Consider the following 18,114-nt stretch of genomic DNA (forward strand, 5'->3'; position numbering starts at 1 on the left):
TCAGTCCTTTTATTGCTTTATGCTACTGATGGCTGCAGCTTTCTTCTAAGTCATTAACTGGAGTACATTTGTTAGCTTTAAGAGCTATCGTAGGATCCTTTAGTTTCTCTCTCAGTGCTGCTGCCCTAAATAATGCGTGAGGTCCGTGTGTGTCAGCGTGCTGCCGTGATCCCTGTTGCCTAATGTGTTAACCTGTGCACGTTTATGCACTGTGAACACACTGTTGAACTAACGCGTCTGCATCAAAATGTTGCTGTGTAAACCGGTACCGAGCCGGCCACTTAATGCCCTTTGAAAGGGGCATTTATGCCAATCCACCCTGTGCACTTACAGCGAGTTGCAGACTGTCCCGTTGCTGGGGATAGCAAGGCTGGCTCAGCATCCTTGTCACCCCGTCCCAGCTGCCTGACGGCACGCCCCGTACCTTCCCTCCGTTGGTTTTCGGTACCGCCGCCACCCGCAGCCCCGCCGGGCTGGGGAGGTCACCGGGGAGGGCGGAGTGTGCGAGGGGCGGGCGGGGGGCGGCCCCGTCTCAGGGCCCTCGGGTACCGGTCTGGCGGGAGGCGGAGGTGAGGGGTCGAGAGGTTGCGGGGAGAAGTGAGGACGTGTTGGAGGCTTCACCTCCCCGGTCCCTTGCCGGTCCCCGAGGCGGTGGTTCGGTGGGGTCCGGCACCCTCATCCCCGCCCGAGCCTTTGGAGGGGGCTCCCTGGTTCCGCCACCGGGGACGTCGGGGCATCCGCCTGCGGCTGCGTTGCTGACCCGCGGCCGTCGGGGTTCGGCGCCGGTGAGGCGGCAGCTGGAGAGAGGAAGCCGGACAGCGGTCCCCGTGGGTCCTGGCGCCGGGGGTGGTGGCTTCGCTATTTCAGAATTACGAGAAAAAGTGTTAAGTGGGCTGAGCTTGGTAACTTCCTATTTTGCTACATCCCTCGGCAGTCGCCGGGAAACTGAGGTCCCTGTTACACGAAACTCCAGTTCTGCAGCCGTGGTAAGTGAAAAGCTTTCTTTCAGCATAGGTTCCTCTGCTTATACGGAGAGTGGGTAAGTGTGAAGTTCTTCCCTGGAGCGTTACGCGAGTGGATCTGTCTCTGCGGTGATGCGTGCTTGCTTTCTCATCTCTCCCGATGTTCATACCAGACTTGAGGCAGGGCATGCTTCTCTGTCCCTTCGGACCAAGCGACTCCTTTCAGTTTCTTTCTTTCAAGTTCATGAGACACTGAAAGCTCCTGCTTAGCTGATTGCATTAGTTCCTTTTTTGGCAAGAATAGAAATATGCTTGGCAGTGGTTTCCTTTGTGTGTGCAATGATATGTGTTAGTTCTCAAAATGTTTGCAATATATGTAGTCATCGAAAGCAGTAAAGCCTCTTTCCTGACTGCTGGCCACTTAAGATGTTAGGAGTCACCCAGATTTTCCCTGAGTGGCAAATTAAATTTAAGTACACTGCCCCCAAGCTGCTTCTGTGCTTGCACAGTTTCTGTCTACTGGGAAAAAACAGTTCTCTCTCATGTTCATGTTTATCTCCCTCCTGAGTATCACCCACATGCACTCCTGCCTGAACTGGAGAAGCTGCACTGAATGTCTCATCTGTAATTGGTTGTGTGACTGCTGGCTTTTGAAGATGATTTCTAAAATCGTTGAAATCCATCTTCCATGTGAATTAAAGCACTGGGCAAGAGAACATTTTCATGCTTAAAGAAAGGTACACATATTGGGCAAAAGAATGGAATGTTTCAGTTCAGATTTTTATGTCAGAGGCTATCGGTAAAAAAACAGGTCTCAAAAAGAATAAGAAAAGTGGAAAAAAGCTCCCAGGCTTATATCTCAGAGGTTGCAGTATTGAACATAAAAGATCTTAATTTTTCTAGAACACTCATTTAAGCCTGCTAGTTTTTCCATTATTTGGTGCTTGTTGGGAACATTTTAAACTGCCATACTTGGAAATATCAAAGAGTAGCAGCTTTTAGTAGGTCCCATGGAGCCTATTTCACAGTAGTGCTCCATCTTTCAGCTAGCATTTTTGACTAAAATACAAAAATACTGCCAGTAAAGTTTATAGTGTAGGTGGTAAACAAAAGAAAAACAAGACATACAACCTTAATGAATTAACATTAGCACTCTGAATTAGCAGGGTGACATGGCAGTTGTCTTACACAGGTCAACATCAAGATAAGTATTTTTGTGATCAAAGAATTTGGAGGATTGTCAATAGGACAAAAAAGACTTTATAAGTAGTGACATAAGGACAGTTTTAGATGACTCTGCGCTGTTAGGAAAAAAGTGCCAATCTGCTTAGATGTACAGTAATAGGAATAGCAGGTAAGTGTCTGATAGTGATCTAGTGTTCTTGTAACAAATTACATGAGATGTTCAGCATCTGGTGAAGAACTGGTGAAGGTGACCTGTGCAGAGGGTTTTATGTCATGTTGTGCATCAGCTGCATTAATACAGTGGAGATGTAGCTTACTTCTTCCTGTAAATCCAGCTCTGCATATTCAGATAGTGTGGTCCTCACGTCAGGAAGGGTGTGAACCTACTGGAGAAAGCTTAGAAGAGAGTGTGAAAAATAACCTAAGGAAATGGAAAACTGACATTAAGTCCTTTTAAAGAGGGTTATGCTTCTTCCATTTATATAAGGTTGAGATGAACATGGGGAAGGATGTTTGACAGTTGAGAGTGTAAGCAAGCTTCTTAATTACCATGAAAATTATAGGAGATGAAATAATGTGTAGAAACTGGCTACATTCTAAATTAACTCCTAAACCCAAGGATAAGTAACTCAATAGTAATACAAGTACACAATTCACCATCAGCTGAGTCTGTTTGAGTTTGAGTTTGTTATATTTTCTAGAATATATGATTAAATCTGTTTTTCAGAATGGTGTATTATGTGTACAGATAAGCTATGGGCTCACAGTCTTTTCTGAGTATTAAGGCAGTATGATAGTGAGGTTTTTACTCATTCTCTTTCACTGAGTGTGTCTGTGGGAGCACAGGATTCCCTGCATTGTTCTCTGTGTCCTGTAACACTTCCAGTGCTGCAGTAGGTTGGGGATTATGATTATGTCCTCCAATTTGGGGCTGTAGCTGATTCCCTGAAGAGACCAGGCGTATTTTTTTTTTGCTTTCTTGCGAAGCATGGTTTGCTAACATTATTTAAGTGGGTGTGTTTTACTCTGGCATATTTTGAATTTGTCTTAGTTCTAAGAGCCAAGGCTGGACAAGATGAAATGCTCTGAAATAATACAGAGAATCTTCCTTCTGATTTTCTGACAGGTGTGTGTTCTTTATAAACCTCAGGGTAAAACCACCCAAATCTGGCAACTGCAAGAGACTGGAATCTGGCCACCCTCCCTCAGTGAGAGTTCTTTGTTTCTTTCAAGCTCAATGAATGGATCCTCCCACCCTGACCTTCCATTTTTCTCACCTGGTTGCTTACCATGTTAGAGACATCTTGTTCCCCACACTTGAGTGATGGTGCTCAAGGACGGGTCACAAAGACAACCATCCTATCTAATAACATCCTAGTGACTGAAAATCTCTTGACACAAAATCATCTCTCAAAGTTGACTCTTGCAGCCAACATACACTTTCCAGTCTCTCTTCTGAAAAGAAGCTCCAAGACCAGAAGTGTACTAGAAACCTTCTCAAGCCCTGGCTAGACTCTTTATTTTTTCTTTCTTTTTCAGTGAAAAAAGAACGAGGGATGACAGTTCAGCTATGAGAGCTGCAGTTTTCTCTGACAGTGTCACAAACATTCAGTGATATTGATGGCCTGGCCTTCCTTTTAGTGAGTCTTGCCAGGTCAGCTTTAAGCTTTTTCGCTAAAAAATATGTTTTTGTTATGAAGTATAAAATACTAATCAACAAACAAATATTTGTTGTGTAGGTTTTTAATCTAGATGAGCATTTTATACTTTATGATATAGAGGCTTGTTTTGCTTGTTCAAAAAATAATTATTATTAATGAAGTATTCTGCTTACTAGACATAATTAGTTTTCTTTATTGGTACTAAGCTGTGTTAAGTCAAAATTGGAACTTTCACTAAAATGTATAGCATTTTTTATTAACATGTATAAATGGTCAATATGCTGTTAAGTATTGGTTTGTAACAAAAGAAAAGGTTTCTCAAAACCATTAATATGTACATGTAGGATATATTAAACAAAATAACTGTTATCAGCAGTGATTAACTGACCTGACCTTTCACTATGTCCTTCAGGATTTTAGAAAAAAATTATTTTATCCTTTTGTACCTATTTTTTTATTTAGACACTGAAAGAGGAACATGGCATTCCTGCATTTACAGTTTCCAGTTGATTTGTAGCTTTTAAATTAAATCATTGAACTTGATGAATACTGCCTTTATTTCTGTTCTTTTTTTCTTCGCCTGCTGTGACATCTTTTGAATAAGTTTCTGAGGTCAAAAGCTTAAACTGTGTTTCAAGGAGGTTTACCCCATGCTGTTCTTCAGATGTGTCCGTGAGATGCATGGTTCCCATTTTTTCATTAAATATGGATAGACTGAATTTATTTAAGTTACTCAATTTCAGTAGATTGTGATAGCCTTACCTTTTAAGGTAAGCTGTTATAATTCTGGATTTAAATAATTTTGGTTTAGTTTTCAAAAGAAAAGCTGCCTAAGAGTTACTTTAAGCAACTCTCAAGCTCTATTTTAATGTTAAAATTGTAAATCTTACTCATCCCAGGTGAGTGGGAGGTTCAGCTAACTATTTTTAGCTTAGTTAAGAGCTGTGGGCTATAAAACCAGAGTGGTCAGGATCTTTCACTGCAGCGTCTATAATTTTTCCCATGGATGAGTTTGGCAGTGCAAAATTTATTGGGATTAGAGAGTTGGAAAAAGCAATTAGCTGTCCCTCACATTTACTGCTTCTTCCATTACATATCCATGTCAATATCTTTTCTGACCTTCGTAGAGAAGCTGATGCTTCTACACCCTGTTAACTACTATGGAGACTGAAATTTGTGTTTGGATCGTTTTCCTGAAATACCCTCTTTTTCTCTAGGGTTTGTATTAATGCTGATACAGTTGAATCTTGGATTTCTGAAAACTGATGGCTATAGCTTTTCTAATGGTATCCATGTATAGCATCACAGCTGGGTGGGCCAGTGAGACCACACGCAGGCTGGGGGTGCTCCTGGGATTCAGCATTTGCTCTTCTGCTATCTGGCAAGATCTATCTCTCCATATTGGTTGCTGGCATGGCAGAGCTGTAGTAATTGCTACTAAAGACTAAATAAAATGCAGTGATATCTCTTCAGCTTCTTTCTTTCCTAGCTGTTAGAAGAGTGTAAGCAGGAAAAGATGCCCTCTCAGGTTCCAGCAAAGAGGTCAGAAATTCTAGAAGATGAATGTTGCACATTTTACACAGGCTATAAGCATACTGCCCAACCATTTATAGACATACCATGTTCTGTGTTCATAGTATAACAGATACACTGCATGCAAAAGCATGTGTTTTTGTACTTAAAACCAGTCTCAGAATTTGATCTGAATTGAAAAATCTTTCCTCCAGAATGGGGGAGGACAGTGATTAAGAAATAGTCCTAAGGTAGAGTATGCGGAAAAGCTACTTTAGGTAATTTTTTTCATCTGACTTCTTTAAATTTTTAAACCACAAGTTTTGATATTGAGAAAGCCTTGCTTCATCAACTCCACTAAACAGTTATTTATTTAATGAGCCCTTCATTGAGATTTCTTCCTGCAAGAAGTTGGGCTTTGATGAAGCAGTTTTTTAAAGAGTTGAAGGAGACAGTTCTGTTCATGCTATTTTTTTAGTATTGTATTAATAAGAATTCAGCCTTTATATCTATTCAGCCTTTATATATATATATATCTTAAAGTGAAGCAATTCTGAATTTATGGTGTGACTTTCACTCAGGAGTGTTATTCTATCACTTTTACATGTGTAATCTCTATAAGTATTAAAACAGAGAAAAAGCTATTTAGTTAAGGATCAATATAGTGGTAAGGCATCAGGCTGTAAACTGCAGAGTCACTGCCCTGGAGTCTCTCATGTAGTCACTAGCTGCAGGCACGTCAAATAACTGGCTCCTTATTGGTACTGGAGAAACACAGCATCAGTATCATGGAGGCTTGTCAGATCAGGAAGCAAGTTGCTTACATTTGCTAAGATAGCACAAATACATTTTGTGCTTAGTTTTCTGCTGTTTTAGCAAGTGGAAGTGACTCGCAGTGTGATAAGCACCAAAAGAGAGGGAAAAGCTAGGTATGGGTCTAGGACAAGGCGTGCTCACTGATTGTGGGTGGGATCTTTGGATTTTTAAGCTTTGTGGTGAGCACGTGGAGCTGAATTTTTTCAAATTCTTGTAGCTTGGCCTTAGCATGGCCTGATCTTGCAGCACTGAGCTCTGTCTGCTGTGGTGGAATATGCAGTGGTATGTCATATTTTTGGCACAATAATAATTAAAAAATGTTGTTATGATTCTCCAGTGCCCTGGAGTTTCATTCCTTGCTAAAAAAGTGTGGGATAACTGGAGCTAGTCAAAGCAATATCACAAAAAAAACACCCCAAAAATGTTTCCCTTATTCTTGGAAATAGCTGAACTCTTCTGGCCAAAGTACCTCTTTATCATGCTGTCTCAGAAATAGCATACCAGCATATGTCAAGTGTTAGCAGAAATTGTTAGCTTTGCCAAGTTGCAAGTAAAGAAAGACAGTGAGACGTGTCTGATAAACTTGATAGACTTTTTTTTTTTTTCTTCTTTTATGCAACAGATTGTTCTTCATCTCCCTAATAGTGTACTTGCACCATTTGAAGTGTAATTTACTTTAACCAAAGCCATGTTTTCATTTGTACTGGCTTTTCATTTTTCTCACAAACTCTCATCAAAGTCTATGCAGGAATTTAATTTCCATGAGAAGGGTAGCTGCTCCCAGATAAAACCAGTGTCCATATCACTTCATGGAAGGCTTGTTATGCATCAGATCTTCTACTGAAACAGACTGTTAATTTTATTAAAAGTGTTACAGAAACTGGTTCATTCCTAGGTTTGAGGTTGAAAAGGACTGCATATCCTGCTTGGGAAGAACCATGGTCTTGGTATTAGCTTTTGTTTTTTTCCTTTTTTGAGTAGTCCACAAGGTAGGAAAACCTATTAACACTTCATACATAGAGCAGTGCAACCAAATTCCATATTTACAGCTGCTCTGTGCCGGTTGCTTTTCTCTCTTTTTGATCAATTTTTTTTATAGTTGCATAGATTTGAAGTCATGATGCTGCCTTTATGATCTGGAAGCAGTAATTTCTTGCCATACTGTTACCTAATCTTACAGCAGCTTTTATTATTTCTTGTCATTGTATAGTCATGTTCAGTGAATCAAGGAAGAAGTCTATGACTTAAGGGAAATGCTTTAATTGGTTAGTAATTGTTTTTATTCATTAAGTCTTTCTGGAACATGCAGTGAGCTTTTATTACTTGTTGCTAGTTGTTAAGTGTAAAGAGGAGAAAGAATAGGGCTTTATTATTCATGTTGAAATGCCTTAAGCTCTTTCCTGTAAACAATCACATGTATGCTTATCAGCACTTGCTACATAGAGGACTTGGTATTCTCATGAATTAATATATTCTCCAAGATAAAAAACATATTCATAGGGCAGTTTCAAAAAGAGTTGATTTGACTAATATAATTATCCATTTTTTACAGTTTTAAAAAATCCTTGTGACAGTGTCACATCTGTAGCTCATTGATTTGTCCTGGGTTTACCATTCTTCCTGTCAAATAGTTTTGGTTATGCACATCATCTTATAGTGCTCTTGATTATTTTGCTTGGTTTTGTTGATGTTGATAACGATCTTTGAAGCTTATTTCTGCATCTACTAGTCTCCTAGTTAAAGAAGTACTTGACGATGTCAGTGTGTACTGCAGTGAATAGCAGTCATTTGTGTAGGGTCCTATGAAGTTGGCTCTAAATTGTTTTTAGAGTCATCATGATGATTTTTCTTTGTTTTTGAATGGAATATAGTTTTCTTTGCCACTGGGTAAACTCTGCCCTTGTTTCTTTTTATCCCACACATCCTTTTCAGTTTTTCCTTCTGTTTTGCATTGTCATAGCCCACATTTTCTAAAATGTTTCCTAAGAAAATCTAAAAATAATATTTAAGATGAGTTCTGGCAGATTTTGAGCGCAAAACAATTTTTGACTATGCTTTTCTCTTTTAGATGACTGTAAAATTTTGTTTTCTGGCAACATCAAGAAGTTTTTCTGGATGGGACTGTAATGTAGGGCAGAACTCCTATATTCCATACATCTCTATCCCAAACAGTGACCTGGTGAGCACCTCTGTCCTAGCATTGTCCAAACCTGTGGGAAGAAGAGATGCCATGTTTGGTTTGAAAGCTGCTGGGGTACCTCTTGTAGGGAGATATTGATTGCCTCCCACCTTGAGCTCTCCTGAGGTACAGGTTTGCTTGGGGAGCTGAAATTCCAGCAGCTCCTCAGGTAAATCTGAAAATGTGGTGTGAAAAAGGGACCATGACTGACAGCAGTGATACAAATGCGAACCTTTTGCTTGTGAACAGAGTAGCTAGAGCTATTTGTCCAGTAAGTAGAAATACTCCTGCTTACTAGCCAAAGGAGTAGTTTGTGTTGTAACATACTCTGGTCTTCATGTTGGAGTTGGGCTGCTTCATAGACAGGAATTCTTACAGAAAAAATAATGAAGTGTGGGCTCCATGAGCAGACAGTGAGGTGGACTGAAAATGGGCTGAAAAAATGGGCCAGAGGGTAGTGGCCCAAGATCAGTGGCCCAAAGTCTAGTTGGAGGCCAGTAACTAGTTGTGTACTTCAGTGGTCAGTGCTGGATCCAGTCTTGTTCATCATCTTTGTTAATGGTCTGAATGATGGGACAGACCTTAGTATCCTCAGCAAGTTTGCAGATGACACAAGACTGGGAGGAGTGGCTAATATGCCAGAGGGTCGTGCTGTCATCCAGAGGTAGAATCATGAGCCAGCAATGTAGTCTTGTGGCAAGGAAAGCTAGTGGTAACCAGCAGATTAAGGGAGATAATACTTCCCTTCTGTTCAGCACTGAAGAGGCTACACTTGGAGTATTGTGTCAATTTCTGGACTCCCCAGTACAAGAGAGACATGTGCATACTGGAGAGAGTCCAATGAACAACTTCATCACACAATGATGATTAAGGGACTGGAGCATCTTTTGTATGGGAGAAGGTTGAGAGAGCTGGGTCTGCTCAGCCTGGAGAAGGCTTGGGAGGGGATTTCTCATCAGTATCTAAAAGGAAAAAAGAGGACAGAGCCAGGCTCTTTCTAATGGTGTCTAGTGACAAAACAAGACAGTGGGTACAACCTGAAACACAGGAATATCCTTCTGAATGTCAGGAAACCCTTTTTCACTATGAGGGTGACTGAGCAGTGGAGCAGGTAGACTGGGGAGATTGTGATCTTTCTGTCCTTTGGGACCTTCATAAGCTTCCTGGACATGTTCCTGGGCAACTGGATCCTGGGTGGATGGGCAGAGTGTTTGGACCAGATGACTTCCAGAGGTCCCTTTCAATCTCATCCACTCTGTGGTTCTGTGGGTGATGACAGAGTGCTTGAGGCAACAGGAGTGATTGATTTCTGTTGTTTTTTACCTGGAACCCTAGATTCATCTGTATCTTTAAATTAAATTGTTCTACTTCTTTGCTTTCCTCGTTCTTCCCCAGGGTTCTGGGGGAATTTTTGGCTGTGCAGCAGTTCAGCTTCAGAGAGCAAGCCAAAGAGGAGAGGTACCTTCCTTTGCCTTTGCAGTTTGTTGTCAAGTTGGGATAAAACCACTGTGAATGTATCCTGCCTTGAGTAGGTGACCACCTGGGAGTATTGTCCTCTCCCTGAATGATTGTTTTAGGAGGTGATGATGCACAAGAGATCTGGAACATTTCTTCTCCTGCAATAGCCTGCCTATTCAAAAGAATTCACTCTGCTAAGTGAATCTGCTCAGGTGATATCAAGGCAAACGAGCTTTCAAGTGGATGTAGATATACTTGTAAACAATTCTTTAGACAGTCCGTGGAAGGAAAATTTCTTAGTTGGATTGGCTTGGTCTCAGAAGGATTTCAGGTAGAGAAATGTATACACTTATCTCAGGAAAACATGCAGGAAAGTAATGCTTGAATGAAGCAATACTTGCTATAAGTGAGAAATTATTATTAGCATTATTAACTATTATACAAGTACTTACAGTGTATTTCCTTGAAGTATATTTGTTTTTTTTTTATTTTTCTGTTAAGACAGCATTTCATGCCGAGTTACTGAAAAGATGCTGAGCTGTTTGATTTGGATGTTCGTCCTGCTCTGCAGCTCTATAACAGGTATATTTCTTGACTATTAGCACCTGTCTTGTTGTTGGACAGTTTTCTAAAAGGTGACCTTCTCCAAATGAGGTTTTGAAGAGTTCTGAAAATTAAAAAAAAATATTTTAAGAGGAAAGTTAGGACCTGTTTGTCTAAATAGTGTACAGTACAGATGAAAAACTAGTTCATAGCACTTCATGTTCTCTTGTGCAATGTTAATTGTGGTAAAGATAGACTGGGTTTGTTTTCTTCAGTATTTAAAGTATTTTTAAAAAGTATTTTAAAACTACTTTGTTAACTGTTTTCCTGATGCACAGAATATAGAAGGGGAATCTACAGCTGGGATTCGTATCATGGTTCAATCCTTGTTTGCTTGTAAAGGCTGTTTGGAGATCTGCTAATGGAAGAAATTAATGTTTATGTAACAAATGAACACCTAAAATGCAGTTAATGTCTACTGTTTTTCACTCTTTTAATTCGAGTATTACTTGTTCAGAGATTCATGCAGTGGCTGCTAATATTCTCATTCCTATTTTAAATTTAGAAATCACATAACAATGTGTGACTGTTGATTTCTATTTTTAATGTGGTAGTTCCACAATTTAAGCTAGCTTCTGAAATTGGAAGAGCAGATAGTTCTGCAATCCCTCCACCTCTGTTCTCCCTTCCCTGGCACTGGACTGTATGTCTGTGTGCCTAGTTGTGAGGTGAAGGGGAATCTGATCTGGATGGAAAATTATGTTCCTTTTCACCAGGCTTTTATTTTTGTCTGTATCAGTTACTTTTTGTTTGCTATGCATCCACTTCTTCTGGCACACAAAGGGAATAACAGCAGTGAATAAATGATTGAGGATTAAAAATGTTTCTTGCGACAACAGTGACGCTTTAATCTGATTAAATTGAGTATTATAGGCCAGAATATGAAATAACAAGGACAGATGGAAATAACAGCTTTGTGACACAAAATGAAAGTTATGATTCTTGCAATGTTTGGTAAATTCTGTTGCTGAATTCACTCATTCTGCCTGTTTCTGTGCATTTGTCTAACACGAATGCTGTATAAAATTCCTGTACTATATCTGGGAATATAAATTCTGTGTGGGGTAAAATTACTAACAAGATACTGAAATATTTTGCAGCTTACTTGTAAATTTTAAACTTGCCAGTTTTATCTATCTTTTGGTATCATAGTTGGTAGTGATAACATCAAAATAGTGTGTATAGCCTTTATATATAGGAATATTTTAAAAAGCATATTTAAAATACTTATTTTCAGCTATTAAAAAAATACTGGAGTTGGTGTAGGAACATTATGCCTTTATATAGTACACACAGTAATAACATAACTAATGTGAACTGTTTCCAAACAGCAATATCTTAATTGAGTGACAAACTCAATGAGCATTTGGACTCCACATAAAACATAGCTAATTAAGTGATCTGTAAACAACAAAATAAATGGTAATTTTTTTCACTGGTACTTTAGAAGGTCATGTGATATTCTTGATTTTTGTTTTAGATGAAAACTCTGTCAGAGATGCTGACATTTTTCCATCATCTCCTGAAATTGAAAGAGGATCCACTCTGAAACTCTTCTGTGTTCTTGGCAAACGCTACACTCCTCGCAGAAATGCAAGCCACATAATCTGGAAGTTGAATCATGAATTGATTCCTCAGGAAAGCTATAACATTGTGAATGAGACTGTATCTAGTATAACAATCAGTAATTTCACTTACAGCAAAGCTCATGTGAAATGTTTCACTGAGTACTTGGGCAAGGAACAACTTTTGGTTCACACTGAAGTTAAAACTGGCTGTAAGTAGAAATGTGGAAAAAAATTTAACTTTTTTTAATGATATACTGTAAAAATTTAACTTTAAAACTAATTTTTTTATTTGGTTGGTGGTTAGCTTGTGGTATTGTAAGACATCTGTTCTCAAGTATTTCTTTTTATTATTTTCTGAAGTAAAGCATGAAATTTAAGGCATTCTGCACTGGCAGTGGTCCATAGCCTCTCTGACCCTGACTCTTGGCCATCTGAAGTGAGTAGAGTTTTCCAGTTTATCTGTTGAGTTCACAGAGTGCTGGACAGCCCCTCTCGTTCTGTCTTCTGTCTAGTCTAGCCAGCTTTAGGTTTCTGCAGAAAGGATTTCCTCTCTAATCCTCTGTTCCAAAGAAATGTGAAATGAAAAGAAGGGAAAGATGTTGCCTGTATGCAAAGTTTAGTGTACTGTAATCTTGTCAATAAAAGTAAGACCTTTTGAGTGTTTTGTTAGGTGGGAGAGAAAAGTACTGTTTTGAAGAGAGGGCTTTTCCCACCAGTTTATTTCACTGGACACAGTTTTCTTTCTTTCATTTCCTTAATTTATTCTGTGAAGTGAAGACGTCAGGCTTTAAGAAAGAAGACTTTGAGCTGTTGGGTGACCTTAGACTATAGCGATTGCAGAGAATTATTTCCTTTGCCCAGAGTGTCCAGAATTAGTGTTCACTTCAAGGTCATATGGACGTGTTTCCTGGGAAGTTGTCTTCTGCACTCTGAAGTCATGCAAGCTTCTCAGAATAGGTGTTGTCATTGACATTCTGGGAAGGGACCAAGAAGAATTTTATCTTACAGTGCATTCCTTTTCCTGAACTTTTGTTCTCCTTCCATGTTTTACTATTACTCTGTCCTTGAACTGCAGGAGTATGGCAGGGGCTTAAGTCAGAGGTTCGGGACAATGTATGCAGTGGTTTCATACAAGATACTGCAAAAATGTCTTCAGGGTCAGTAAGTTAAGTACTTCTGAGAAGCAGCTGAAGAATATCTCCTTTTCTGCCCAGGGGGCAAAAGTGACTTCGAGTTTGTGAGAAGTTTTGAGGGCAGTAAAGAAATTATGACATGAAATGCTATGCAAGACACTTTGTGAAGTTTACCATAATTGAATTTTTTGCCAGCGGAATCAGTTATACATTAAAATTACTAATTTTTATTGGACATTTTGAATGTTTCTCACTGTAGTTCCACCAGACGTACCAGGAAATATTTCCTGCATTTATTATGTTGATGCTGAACTTACTTGCACCTGGACTTCAGGAAGAGAAACAAATCTTTTGACGAACTATACTTTGTATCGGAAAGAGTAAGTATAGCATATACTGGGAATTGGGTTGGTGTGGTGACACCACGAACCCCCTTCCTCTCATATCCTGACTTCTGTTTAAAGAAAACTTGGAAACATAGTGGTATTCAGAATCATGACATTTCCTTAGTAAACTCAAGTAGTTTGGGGTTGGTAGTGGTTGAAAAATGTTACAGCCTGTTAGATTTGCATCCTACACTGCTTATTATGAAATTATATGCTGTAAAGACAGCATAATATTGGTGTGTCCTTTCAGGAAATTCTGTCATATTTCTGTTTGTTACCTTGTAATAGCTCGGCAGTGGTACAGTTTGCCTTACCTTTTCTCTGTATTTAAAAGATGAATAAAAGCTTGTTGTCACATAGTTCCATATGGAATATGTTACTAGTCATAAGTGACTATTTATATTTTTAAGGGAGTTTGTGTGTGGAGTTACATAATTTCACTTCTTTTTTAGATTTTAATTAAAACTAATAATAGCATGTGGATTGCCCCCATTAAGGCATCTCTACTCTTCATTACTACTGTTCCTAGAAAGTTGTCTTACTAGTTACAATTAAAGTAATTGAATCTGTGAAGGATCAGTAAAATTAGGAAAGTGTATTTGTTTTCCAAAACATATCATCCGAACAGACAGCTCTGGTTTGAACTCAGGCAAAAAAGGAGAATTTATAGCCTTTGGAATAAGGGGCACACAACTCAGGATGACTACATAAATGAATACATAATGTACTACTACATTATTTGGCTATTCAGGGAGAAAATTAGAAGAGACAAAGCCCAGGTAGAACCTAACCTGGCTACTGCCATAAAAGACAAGGAAAAATGTTTCTAGAAGTACAGTGTCAACAAAGCGAGGGATAAGGACAGGGGGAAACATTAAAACATTAATGCCTTTTTTGCCTTAGTCTTTAGCAGTAAGAGCAATTGTTCCACAGGTACCCAGCCTTGGGACAGAGAGCAGAATGGAGCCCCCGTAATTCAAGGGCAAATGCTACACAGTTTAGGCATATGCAAATCTATAGGGCTGGTTGGGCTCTACCCAAGGGTACTTGAGGGAGTTGGTGGGAGTGCTCACCAAGCCACTTTGCACTGTTTGTCAGCAGTGCTGTCAAACTGGGGAAGTTGCAGTTGACTGCAAATGTCACACCCATCTACAAGAAGGGCAGAAAGGAGGATCTGAGGAAGTACACAGTTATCTGTCTGACCTCGATGCTCTGGAAGATTATGGAGCAGAAGATCTTGAGTGCCATTACATGGCATATGGAGGGCAAGCAGGTGATCAGGGCCAGTCAGTATGGCTTCAAGGAAGCATGTCCTTCCCTAATCTCCTTCTGTGACAAGATGACCTGCTTATTGGATGAGGGAAAGGCTGTGGATATTGTCTATGTGGACTTCAGTAGAGCCTTTGACACTGTTTCCTGTGGCATTCCCTGGGAGAAGTTGGCTGCTTATGACTTAGATGGCCATACTCTTTGTAGCATAAAAAATGGGCTGGATGGCTAGGCAGAGAGAGTTGTGGTGAGTGGAGTTGAATCCAGTTGGCAGCTGGTTAGGAATGGTGTTCCCCAGGACTCTGTGTTGGGACCAGTTCTCTTTAATATCTTTATCAGTTATCTAAACTAGGGCATCAAGTACATGGTCAGTAAGTTCGTAGATGACACAAGTTGTGAGGGATATTGATTTCATTGCGGGTAGGAAGGTTTTACAGAAGGATCTGGACAGGCTGGATTGATGGGCAGAGACCAGTTGGAGGATGTTTAACAAGGTCAAGTGCTGAGGTCCTGCACATGGATCTTAAAAACTGGGGAAGAGTGGCTGGAAGGCTTCCCTGCAGAAAAGGACTTGGGGGTGTTGATCAACACCAGCAGTGTGCCCAGATGGTCAAGAAGGCCAAAGGCATCCTGGCTTGTATCAAAAATCCCCCCTGTACCTGGCTTTGGTGAGGCTGTACCTTGAGTATTGTGTTCAGTTCTGGGTCCCTCTCTATAAGAAGGAGACGGAGGTACTGGAGCATGTTCAGAGAAGGACAACAAAGCTGGTGAAAGGTCTGGAGAACAAGTCTTATGAGAAGTATATGAGGAAACTGTGGTTATTTAGCCTTGTGAAATGGCGGCTGATCTCTCTTCAGCTACCTGAAAGGAGGTTGTAGTGAGTTGGGTGTCGGCCTTTCTTCCTAGGTAGGAAGTGATAGGACAAAAGGAAATACCTCAGATTGCACCCGGGGGGATTTATATTGGGTATTAGAAGATTTCTTCACCTAAAGGATTGTCAAGCATTGGTACAGGCTTCCCAGGGAAGCGGTTGAGTCACCATCCCTTATGTATTTAAAAAATATGTAGATGTGATGCTTAGGGCATTGTTTAATTGTGAATGTGGCAGTGCTGTGTTAATAGTTGGACTTTATGATCTTAGAAGTCTTTTCCAACTGAATCATTCAATGATCTTAGGAGATGTTAATTGGTGAAAATGTCCTGCCACCTCAAAACCGTAAAAATACTTTATATAGTAACACAACAATCAGTTTGAGCTATTTAAAAAAAAAATCTAATTTCTGACTCCTTTTTTTTTTTTCTCTTTTTTTTAGGATGGCAGAAGAACCCATGACTCTTCCAGGTAGACTGGGCTTCTGCCCAGGCAAAAAGGAATCATGTTCATTTAGTTACCCAAATATTCCATATAGTAGTAGTTCTTGTTTTCAGGTGAAAGCTGAAAATGTTTTGGGTGAAGCCTCATCAGATTGTGTTCATATACCTATGGAAAAAATAGGTAATTAAAATAAAGTAGTGTATGTAGAGCTGACTGCACCTCCCTCACTTCTTTTTTCATCCCAATAGCATGCACATTAGAGAATTCTGGAATAAACTGTAACCTAAGTTATTACAAATAGGAAAAAAAAAAGAAAAAAAAGTTTATTTTATTTACCTTTATTAGTTAAGTTTATTTTTGGTTTAAATTGGTTTCAGTTTTAAAGTGCCTTCTAATTTTAATTGTTAGCTGGAATTACATTTAGGGTTTAATAAAGTGTTTCATTGTCCTCAGTTTTTTATCAAACTTGGATGCTTCTAATTTAGCTAAGCAAGTCTCTTGTTGTGATTTAATTGACAGTGTTTCCATGCAGAATTCTTTGTACTGATTGGTCCTATAACAGCAATTTTCATCAATTCCTTTATCTAACTGAGAGGCTGCAAAAAATGGTAGTGTGCTGTATTCAAACTATGAAAAGTGTGACTTCAGCAATATCTTTTTAAGCTGTGTCTGATGTATCTGTTAAATTACTAAGGTTTTATGTATTTATAAGTGAAGGCTTGACAACTTTCAGTCAAGCTTGGTCTGTACTTACGTATTTCTGAGTGGTACTAGATATCAGTGCAGTATCTGGCTGTCAGTGAATAGTGATACTGTAATTTCTCCAGGTCCACCTATCATTTACTCTACTATACTGCTTTCTGTTTAGGGATGTTAAATAAAACACCTGTTCTGCAATTCCCAGGAGCAGTAACAATATTTTGTATACATCTTTTTCCTCTATACTGTGCTGCATTTTCCTCTGTTCATTTTGGTGTAGTTAATCAACAACTCTTTTAACTGAGTATTTTTGCTGCATCACTCTGTCAGCTCTCCAGCCATCCTGTTCTTCGCTCCCTGTGTTCAGACCTGCTGTGTCTCCTTAATACTTTCCATGTCCTCTGTACCAGCCGTCTATTTTCACAGTACTAATCCATTCTTTTTCCATTGTCTTCTTCTCACTTTTTTCTTTCTCAAGTCCTTTTCAACTGCATTCTTCCGTAATCTGCAGTTTGGGCTTGATTGCAGCTCAATCTGCTGTTGTTTCCAATTATTGTTCTTTGGTGATGAAGTAGGTGATGGAAATCTGCACATCTGAGGGCAGTTTTGTCAGCATTACATCAGTTGTATGTGCAATCTGTCTTAAACTTAACTTCTCATATGCAGAGTTAGGTCTGTAAAGTAGACCATCATATGAGTTTCCTAATAGGATGTGTGTTATTGGGATAATAGTTAAACTTCTTGGAACATGCAGAGATACACCAATTCTGAATTTTTGTGGAAGTATTTTCCCCCAATAATGTTTTTGTTTTTCCATTCTAGAGAAATTTGAGCCTCCTGAAATACTTTCAGTTAAAAAAACCATTGGTATAAAGCAGTTGCTTACAGTAACCTGGAAAATGCCTGAGAAGACTATCCGTTCACAAGATATAATTTGCCAGATTCAATACAGAAACTTGTATTCCAACTCTTTGGTAAGCTACATAAGAGTTCTTCTGAATGATAGCTTCTTTATGACCAATTTCTTAATATTATAAAAAGCTGAAAAGAAAAAAGGCAACAAGTAGTTGGAAATAATGATTAAAATTGTCTTAGTGGAATGTAGCTAGATATGCGTGATCTTATCACCATTGTCTAGCATTACTCATTCTCTTCCTTTTGGTCAATGTTGTTTTTTATGTACTGTACTTCTGAATGTATTTCTGCAAAAGGCAAAGGGAGACTTCGTGTTAAGGGATAACACACAGAGTTCCTTTCCTGTTTCATTCATGAAAAGGACATTTAGTCCCAACCACAATAGTTTAATTAAGATCAAACTAATGATATGTTAATTAAAAGTGAATTAAAGTATAGATTTTGCAAGATGTA

General features: G+C 39.2%; 1 protein-coding gene across 1 annotated transcript in view; it reads left to right on the plus strand.

Moving 5' to 3' along the window:
- The first annotated feature begins 644 nt into the window (after window positions 1–644).
- The window catches only part of IL31RA (interleukin 31 receptor A), a 35,348-nt gene continuing 17,878 nt past the window's right edge, over window positions 645–18,114 (plus strand). The window contains exons 1-7 of the mRNA XM_030467417.1: window positions 645–986; window positions 3,274–3,355; window positions 10,275–10,355; window positions 11,857–12,153; window positions 13,337–13,457; window positions 16,046–16,227; window positions 17,569–17,720. Coding sequence (XP_030323277.1) covers window positions 10,304–10,355; window positions 11,857–12,153; window positions 13,337–13,457; window positions 16,046–16,227; window positions 17,569–17,720 — 804 coding nt within the window. The 5' untranslated portion in view covers window positions 645–986; window positions 3,274–3,355; window positions 10,275–10,303. The remainder of the gene's footprint in view (window positions 987–3,273; window positions 3,356–10,274; window positions 10,356–11,856; window positions 12,154–13,336; window positions 13,458–16,045; window positions 16,228–17,568; window positions 17,721–18,114) is intronic.

This window comes from Calypte anna, chromosome Z (genome assembly GCF_003957555.1).
Source record: "Calypte anna isolate BGI_N300 chromosome Z, bCalAnn1_v1.p, whole genome shotgun sequence".
Taxonomy (NCBI): Eukaryota; Metazoa; Chordata; class Aves; order Apodiformes; family Trochilidae; genus Calypte; species Calypte anna.